General features: G+C 29.1%; 1 protein-coding gene across 4 annotated transcripts in view; it reads right to left on the reverse strand.

Moving 5' to 3' along the window:
• Positions 1 to 1,086: 1,086 nt before the first annotated feature.
• LOC107451803 (degenerin-like protein asic-1) overlaps positions 1,087 to 10,176 on the reverse strand; it is a 22,272-nt gene continuing 13,182 nt past the window's right edge. The window contains exons 6-8 of one of the 4 annotated variants that reach the window (XM_043055980.2): positions 7,288 to 7,313; positions 2,485 to 2,560; positions 1,087 to 1,459 (exon numbers count right to left, since the gene is read on the reverse strand). In XM_043055980.2, the coding sequence (XP_042911914.1) occupies positions 1,277 to 1,459; positions 2,485 to 2,560; positions 7,288 to 7,313 (285 nt within the window). In that variant the 3' untranslated portion in view covers positions 1,087 to 1,276. The remainder of the gene's footprint in view (positions 1,460 to 2,484; positions 2,561 to 7,287; positions 7,314 to 10,176) is intronic. The other 3 variants (XM_043055981.2, XM_071185231.1, XM_071185230.1) reach the window with 3 other exon arrangements.

Genomic DNA, 10,176 nt, shown 5'->3' on the forward strand with positions numbered 1-10,176 from the left:
CTTAAGGCCTGGTTTCTTAGGACAGGACGCCGTCAGCTGGAAATCAGCGCTAACCTCTGATTGGTCCATTTGTGAGTTTGATAGTATACGTCATCGAACGCTCATCTTGAACTACAATTGCCGTCAAAATCAACTGCAGTTGGATTACAACGTGACGTTAACCACAGAAGCAATGGCGGACAACAGCCAATAACAAAGCATTGAAATCAGCCAAGATTTTAATTTTAACATTAAACATAGCTTCTTTTTCCTCTTCTTAATTTAGCTAAGCTATAATGTGTTTTTTCTTGGGCAAAGTCATTATTTGTTCTTTAAAGCATTGGTCGACAATCACAAAATCAATACAAATTCAAAATAAATATATGTTTACGTTATTAGCGCATGAGCAATGTAAGATAATGTCTGTGTTGGACCGACTGCTCACGCTGAGCTAACAAAAAAGTATTTTTATGGCGTCAAAATTATATCACATTAACGCTGGCGCCCAGATAAGGCGCTTGTCCTAAGAAACCAGGCCTTTAGTGAAAATCCAGTTATTTAGAGCATGGGGACGGAGGGGTGTGTGCTGAATTATAAAAGGCAGCATTTTAGGGCAATTTTCTTGAGCTGTAAATTCGTGTGTTTTTTTTTTAAATAAATAATCATACAAATCAATTCGATACTTTTCTCCCAGCAGGAGATCGATATCTATTGTTATAATCGAAATAAATACGGTAATAAAAAAAGTAAACAATGTAACCTATGGTTAAAAAGAGTCATTTACTCTTAATTAGATAACTAAAAAGCACCCAAATATATTTTTTTTTTCACTCTAAGAAGTAAGATGATTGGACTTGATGATTCATGATCGATATAAAATGAAGCATCATTGATAAGCGGTATATATATATATATATATATATATATATATATATATCGCAATGATGCTTCATTTTATATCGATGTATCATCCAATTCTCGATAAGTCTTATGATAGCAATTATTTTACCTACTTCGTACATGTGTCATTTATCTGTTTTCGGAATAAGAAAATGAGCATCATATTTTCTTATTACTTTATTTCTTTAAATTAAGAACATATGGCAAAATAATTGGCAGACAACACGGAAATTTACTGAAAACTTCCTGATAGTTCATCATGTTTTTAAAAATACTTTCTGGCAATAAAAATATGCACAAATTGTTCATAATACATAAAAAAGTGCATACTATTCAATATATACATTTAGGAAATTACTATGGTTAGAACTACAAATGATAATAACAGTATAAATATTTAAAATACATGTTTCTTCACGTGTCTATGTTGAGGCTCTATTCCTGATCGCTGTGCTTTCTTACGTTTGAAAGGAAAGTGAAATAATAAGAATATGGATTCCGAAAGATCAAAAATAGAAACAAGGTTGATTCCCAGCCACATTCCCATATAGCCTCCAATATAGCTGAAAAGTTCAATACTCTAAAGAAAAAATAAAAGGTTACAACTTATCATAATTACAAAAAATTACTAATGCACAGCGCATATCTTTTATTATTTTATTGTATAACAGTTTGAACAATTTATAATTGTAGAGTATACAGTCGGTCAATTTTTTTTTATCTTGAGCACTGTACTAATGCTAATAATAATGCTGAATAAACTGTAATGATTGCAGTCAGCTTCTAAATTTCTCGAAGCAAGTTGCTTCCAAGTTATATCAAATTTATAGAAGAAAATTTATAAAGAAAGGTGTTGATAAAAAAAAATTTGAAAGATGTTGCTGTCATTTTTTTTCCAGCAATGCAAAAGCTTTTTCCGTAGTTACTTGTCAAACAAACTTCTTTTAAAAATATATTTAGAGAATTTCTTTTTACAGTATTTATTGTAAACATTTGTACTGCGTATTATATATCTTTCTTCTGGTCAAATCATGTACTATATTTTAGGTGCACACTGAGAAAAAAGTATGGTCACAGAACATGATAAAATGTACCCTTTTTCTGGTTCTATTTCAAGATAAAATAATAAAAAAAACGTCGGTATTTTTTGTCGCTTTTATCTACATTAATTAGCCAATGGTTAACTTTATTCAACTTATTGAGCCTCATGATAAGTAGAAAGGGAATTAAGATTTCTCTTCAACTTGTCACGTGACTCACTTCAGTGAATCACATGAGAAACAGAAAGCACACTGAAGAAATTTGCGATATAAAAAATACAGAAATACTTCTTTTAAGATTTTCGTTTAATTGTTAAAGGAAATATAAAGTTAGAGATACCTTGTGGTTACACGTACCATAGTAAATAATACTTCGTTATTTCAAACATGTCACAGTTTTGACTACATTTAAATTTTAGATTTGTTATTAAATTTTGATTCATAATTTTCATAGAAAATTATGAATCATTCTTTAACAATAGAATAAAATTTGGACAAAGTTAATCGTAAAAGAAATAATTTTAGAAAAAGTTTTAAACAGAGAATTGAATTTCAAGTTACTTACATTATATTTTGGTTGAAAAATGCGTCTTGATAATATAAATTTTCTGAAACTAACTCGGAGATAAATGGAACTTAACCTGCAAGAAGTCATATTTATTTTTTAAGCAAGTAAACTTTGTACGTAATTCAGCATTACTAGCAATACCAAAAAATATATTTTGTACTATAAAAATAATTAATAAATGGCTTACAAAATAAAACGGGTCCAGAAAATAAATACGCGTAAGTTTAAACTAACTTTGCATTAAAAAGAAAATATTGTACTAAATAAATTTCAAATAAAATCAATATGCGCTAAATCTAATTGCAAGTAAAATTAATTGAGCTCAAGTTTTAATTAAATAACAAATGCATTTATTAATTATTATTTTTTTATTTTAACTCATTTTTATTTCATACAAAATTTTGTAATTAAATTTTTTTATATTTTATTTTAAAATAATAAAAATAATACAATTGTAACACACTTTTTTCTCTTTTCATACGTATTCATAAATTTTTATTCCATATCGAGGGTTAATATTCTGTATAGTAGGGTCTAATTAATTTTGATAATTAGTATTTTTTTAAACAAATGAAACAATATCAATGAATATTTAGACTATAAATTATTGAATACATTATTGCTGCCAATTTTTTAATTATCTTCATTTCAGGTCCTTTTCAAAACAGTTGTTTTAATTTTAAGAATCCAACACCTTGAAAAATTTCGGATCAAATTACGGTAAAAAGTACGAGAACTTAAGGTGCATCATCCGTAAAGTCTATTTTACCATTAAACTATTAGCGTAAAATCAAGTATTTCTGCAAAATTTATTTTTACCGTAATTTTCACAGTAATATTTATTTAATTAGAATGCTTAAGTGATTTTACGGTAACTATTACTGTAATAATTACGGTATTATGAGATTTTCTTCCGCAATATGTTGCTGTGAAAATGGATTCTACGGTAACAATTACCGGCATCCTGTGTACCGGTCCTTTTTTTCCGTAATGTGATAAGTAATTTTTTTACTGTGCATGATGTCAGAAGATAAACCATATGCAGTCTTACATCCAGTATCAGCCACCAAAGCTTTTTTTTACGTTTTTGTCGTATGTCTTATCTTAGCCAATGTAAGAAAGAGCTTTCTTATAGTTTTAAAAAGCTGTTTATTTAAGTCGATCGGGTCAATTTCTGGAATTCAAATATTTTAAAATTTTGGTCAAAACCGAGAACAAAAGATTGGGCATAATTGGTGTCGCAAATTAATAAAACAAAGTAAAACCAAAAGCGCTTTCGAAAAATCACTTTTGGGGATTACAAAACATGAACAGAACCGTGACAGTCATGATTATCTGAGTTATCCACCCAATTCTTTTTAAAATAATTGACTTTTTTTTCACAATTATATCTAAAATACTAATAAATAACTAAAAAGTTGATAACAAATTATTTTTTTTGTAATATCCGTTTTTTCAGCTAAATTTGATGCATAAAAAATAATTTAAAAAACAAAATTATAAAAAAAATGATATTAAATCAAAAAGATTTTTTTTAGATTCTTTTCTCAGTAAAGTGGCATCAACCACTTATGTCATGGAAAAAAAAACTGCGTTGATTTTGAATCAGAATACCTGAGAAGTCTCAGAAGTAAAATTCTCACTTTTAACGATTCAACAGTCATTGATCTGTATGCCTAGCTTGACAGAGACGTCACGCGAATTTAAGAGAATTCTGCAAAAATTATTTTTATCTGAAACAGGACAGTTTTCATAACAAGCAAATGTCTTTCATTCTTTTCAAAAATCAAGTAATCTTTTCAATTAATGGACGAGTGTTAATTTTGAAAATCAGTTTGTCATAAAATCACATGATTTGTGACAAAACTCGAGTTTTCAAATATATGACGGAAATGTTTTCTCAACTCGAAATTTCATCCTAGTTCATTGCTCGATTGTTAACTAGAATGAAAACTATATTATCAAAAATAAAGAGAAGATGCAAACGGATCTGATGTATGGTGGTTAAGGATTTAGACTCGCAATGGGAAGATCACGGGAGCGAATCCCATTCCGGGCATGGGTGTAAATTATCACTCTGTTCTATCTGCACTTCTAGCATTATCTGGGGGCTTATATGATTTCACGATAAAGTGATAAGAAAAGTTAAATGCATGAGGAACTAATTATTATTTTTTTACAATTTATTTTCCTTGAAATAATGGAATTACCAAATATTTGCTTCATTTTGACAGAATTTGTTTCCTCAAAGAAGTAATGACAGTTATTTTATCACTTTGACAAAATATTTGCTTCCTGCATGCACTAGTAAATGGTTTCGTCAAATGCGAAGAAAGTTTCAAGAAATTTAAATATCCTTTTTTTGCAGTGCGGTTTATCATAGATGAAAAGTTTCACCCTCAATTCTTTATCATCCCCAATATTATTTCATTTTTAAAATTTAGAAATAGGTGAACTCAGGAAACCCTAAGAAATTGACGGAGTTTACTATGTTGAGAAAAATGTTTTCAAGTTATCAAAATTTAAACAAATTATTGGAGGAGAATTTACTTCTAGCATCATAAAGTAATGCTGTCATAATTTGTCTATTTTTTGATATTTTAATCTTTTTTTTCGATTTTTTGATCTTTTTTTCGATATTTCGATCTTTTTTTTAGCATTTTAAACTTCGTGGATATCTTTAAATTTACTTGAACTCTTGTTTTTTTTTACTTTAAATTACTTATGTAGAGTAAAAAGAGTTTACCGTGAAGGGTTTATTCCGAAGCATAACCTCCTTATAAAGCAATTTTTCGAAGTTCTGTCGCCAAAGAAAATCAAAAAGCATAGTTAAAGTGCCTAACATTTAAATCAATGCTATAATTTTTAATTGTATGTATAATCTAGTCTTGAAAAATTATATGGGCTTTAGAGCAGACAAACAACATAATTAATTTATGAAAGTTAATAAGCTTTTTTAAAAAAATATCGCCACTTTGATGATATTTTTCTACCTAGATGAAAATTTTCAAAATCACTTCTTTATTCTCAGTTGTTACAAATTTTTATGAACCCAGGTAATGCAGCATTGTAGTAAGTTTTTAAACATTAAAAATTTAGTTCACAAACCCTAATCATTTTGACTGAACGATGGCTTTTTTCCATATTGACGTTTTGCGTCATTTTCAAAATAAGCGTAGACAGTGCTGGCTTTATTTAGGCTAAACTAGACTTATCCAACATTAGTAACACTTGCAAATTCATAGCAGTTATGAAAATGGCGTATGATTTGTAAAAAAAAGCATTATTTCGTATTACGACAGAGACTTCGAAAAACAGTGTTATAAGGACCATTCACGCGCTATCGTGTAATTTCGATCGAACCACGAAATACAAACTAACGTTGTCTTCCAGGTGTTAAGAACATAAAATAAATTTTCATTATAACTAATTGTTCGAAACTGTTGGCTTAAAATAGCTTTGAATGTTATATTTTAAGGACTTGAAAAAAAAATAGAATGGTTTGCAGTTTAAATGAAACTCTGATAACGCTAATCACATAAGTATTTTCCTTTATCGGTAGTAATCTCACCCGAACGATTACGAGTGAAATTCTGAACGATAGTTTAGATTTATGTTCAAAAATTGCTTTTCATGCTTAATGTCCAAAGTACTGGGTCCTAACACATACCTTTCTTAAGTTATAATAGAAATACACGCGATGATACTCGTACAGCTCATTATTTTATCTTATTTTATAACCCTTTATTATAGAATCTTTATAGTTATCTATATATTTTTTTTAAAATTCATTTTCATTAATTTAATTCTTATTTCTTTAATGGCTGGAAATTCGGTTTTTTTTCCTTAAGCTTGATAATTAATCCTTTTCATGTTCCTAAATCATTCAGCAAACACTAAAAGAAAATATTTTCAATACCATGACATTAAAAATATTTTATTGACCACTACAAAAGAATAAGTAAATAAGAATTGATTAAAAAAAACATTACCATGTCAAATTTTTACCCGTGATGGTTTAGATAATTGTTTTGGGCTATCAATTGTCCTACATTTACTTAAATACATACTGGACTTAATTGTGTTGCCCTAATTAAAATCGATTACTTTTTTTTTATTCCTTCGAAATTTATCGAGGTTTTTTTTTTATGAAATTTGTTTGTTTAAGACGGTCTAAAAGAAAGTCTATATAATTCACTTAGAAGTATAGCTCATTTCAATTTTAAGTTTTGCATAATTAACGAACAATTGCAGAGGAATATTCTTTTTAGTTTAAATGATTATCCTAATGTTTCATTTCATCGAAAGAGTATTTCTTTAACTAAGGAAAGAAACTGTTTTCGGACAAACTATTCTATAAATCTCAAATTTTCGGAAGAATTTTTTAATCTTTATCCTTTTTTTCAACTTTTTAAAATTTAGAATTTTTTTTTAATTTTTTAAAATTAATCAAATTCTATATCCTATTATCTGTACATATTTTTGTCTTCAAATTAAACTATTCATAATAAACAAAGTATTTCAGCCAATTATTAAACCACAAGTTTACGCAAGATTTTCTCAAGAATCGCACAATCAAATTTATTCCCTTTTGATAAAAATCTTATTTTTTCACATTCATTTTTAAATATTTAGATAAAGAAAACTGCCTTGCTAAGAATTTAAAGAAACATAATCAAAACAGCAGAGAAACAAAGTCAGTTATTCTAGTATGGTTTAAGTTTTCTATTTAAAGAAAATATTTATATGCAAATGTATTTTGTTTACCTATTTCAATGAAATAAAAATTCTGCAACTTACTTGCAATTTTCCTCTCCTACGTCACACTAAAAGAGCAAAAAATGAAGAACCTTATAATCTCAGGTGATGATACAGTTTTAATTGAAGCAAACTTTTTCCAATCTTTTTATCGTAAATAAAGGATAAGAAATCACAAGGTGTTTACAGAGGTTCGGTTAATCTTAATTCGATACTGAAATCATTAGCTTTAGAACATTTCATTTTAAAAATCAACCATCTCTCTCAGGCAGCGGTTCCCAATTACAGCAAAGGAACCCTAAATGATTTAGAATCTTTTGACGAAACCCCAAGCTCATAAATAAAATTAGTATCTTTGATCGAAAAAAGTCAATAATAACAATTGCAATAAGCTATAAACTATTTGAATCTTATTTAATGAACCACGATTACTCAGGGGTTAGAGCGTTTGCCTTCCAATGAGGTGAATCGGGTTCGAATCCCGTCGAGGGCTGGTCGATACGAATTCCGCATCCAGCTTGCACCGACCACAGTGCTGACGTGAAATATCGTCAGTGGTAGACGGATCATGGGTTAGAGTCCCCTTGCCTTTAGGTTAACCATGGGAAGTTCTCGTGGTCTTCCTCTCCATGTAACGCAAATGCATTTTAGTTTCATCAAAAAGTCCTCCACAAAGGCAAATTTCTCTCAGTACTTGATCCATGAGTTTCCTTGTCTTCTGGATCGGGTTCAAAATTGCAAGGTTACGGAGTTGAACAATAGTAGTCTTTAACCCAAAAATTGGGTCTGCTGTTCAACGACAGATATAAAATAAAGTATTAAATATAAGATAAAATCTTATTTAATGGAGCCGTGGTGCTCAGGGGATAACGCGTTCACCTTCCAATGAGTTAAACAGGAGTTCGAATCCCAACGATGGCTGTTTGGTGTATCTTCTTCTATTTTCATGACAGCCCTTTGTGGCCCAGAGCCTTACCCCATTCTGCTCTTTTATTTTCGATTGTTTCCCAGATAATAATTTCCAGAATTTTAAATTCTTGTTTCATACAGTCAAGTCATCTGATCTTAAGCCTATCTGTAAGTCTAAGCCAATCAGCTAAAGTGATCAGCTAAAAACGAATAAAGTTTACTGAAAAATAGCTTTCGACAAAGAACTGTTAAAAATTCTGAGATTGATTATCAGAGAAACATAATTCATCATAATTCAGAGAAACATACCATCTTCTTCCTTCAAAAATTTGTAAAAATCTGAAAAGTTGGCATCATGATTGCATTATGACTCAAAAGAAATTTAAACTCTTGGAACCCAAGTGAGTCTTCTATGGAACCCCAGGGTTCCGCGAAACACCATTTGAAAACCGCTGCTCTAAAACACTCATATTGGTTGACTTCAAAGCGGCCTCCCAGGTTGTCATAATAAATCAATACACAGAAATTCTGACCTTCCTGAAAATAAAGCAAACACTGGAGTGTTAGGCAGATCAGCTGAATTGAATAATCTTCTCTCATCAAAAATTTGTAAAAATCTGCAAAGTGGGCACCATAACCGCAGAACACCTTCTTAATTACCCATGTTTAGTTATGGAGTCTATGGGGAAATCGCCAAATTATGTTGAACTTCTGGTATTTATATGAACTTTTTCCTATTAAAAGATAGCTAGTCATTTTTTCCCTATTTCTTTGTCAATTATTGTCCTGTATATGTTAACTTACATTAATCTTGTTTGTTTCTTCATGTTTAAATGTGTGTATTTATCATATTTTTTTCTGAAAACTGTTCCTAGTTCCATTGTACTGTATGATCTAATAAATCAAAATTTATTACATTTTATTCAATTTACATATTTTATAAATACTTTTAAAGATTAGTTACTTTTCCAACTGAAATTGTTTACTTATTACCTCAATAGGTGGCAGCATTGGTTAGATCTGCTTTTTATCAAATTCTTGTAATTTTTAATTGTGTATAAGCACTATGACAAGTTTCAAAATATATCCTCTTGTGTACATTCCTAAATGAATTCGAAATAAGCGATTAATCGGGAAAATTTTATAGTACAGTGAGAAAAAAAAAGATATCACCCTGAATAACTTTCATTCTAATTAATTGTTTTTGAGAGTGACTTCAAATATGCTAACTATATAATGACATCATATATGCTAACAAATAAGTTGCGAAATCAAACAAAAAAAGACATTTTCTACTAATATACATATATTTTTTTTACATATTTGGATTCCTGGTTCTCAGAATAGGCAGACTAAATTGTGGTAACAGGGTTAGAAATAATATCATTTCACTTCTTCTCTAGTGGTAAGTACTCAAATGCGCACCATTTCCTTTAAAAGTACGCAACTGCTTTTATGAACAATTTTCTAGATTTTATGACATTTTTCAGCAATCATTTTTTAATTTGTGATAATTAAAAAGGAATGCAGCTAAGAGCTCCTTCAGAAATAGATATTAGGTTTCACGAATTTTGAATAATCGAAATTTCACTAAAAATAAATGTAAAATTAAAAGTCATTTTTAAACACAAAATACAAAGATGTTTAAAAGAAAACAATTACCAGACGACTTTCAAATTCCACTTCATTGTAATCAATTTCATACTTTTGCTCCCTGAAAAATTAGGAAACGTAAATGAAAATTAATCAATTAATAATATGATCAGAGTAAATTTTAAAAAAATAAGAAAAACTAAGAGAATTAGAATAAAAGAGAGTAAATTAAATAAAAAGTTTAAGTAGGGTAAAAAGAAAAAAGAATTTATAGTGAGGAGAGTTGCAATAAGCGTTTAAATACCAGATTCATACACTTATTTTTAAATATGTTTGCATTGTTTTCTGATTATAAAAAACCTACTGACAAGCTGGCTTACATTCCATACTGCATTCTTTAATAATTTTATCAGTAACTCTCATATTGGT

Source organism: Parasteatoda tepidariorum, chromosome 9 (assembly GCF_043381705.1).
Source record: "Parasteatoda tepidariorum isolate YZ-2023 chromosome 9, CAS_Ptep_4.0, whole genome shotgun sequence".
In the NCBI taxonomy this organism is placed as follows: domain Eukaryota; kingdom Metazoa; phylum Arthropoda; class Arachnida; order Araneae; family Theridiidae; genus Parasteatoda; species Parasteatoda tepidariorum.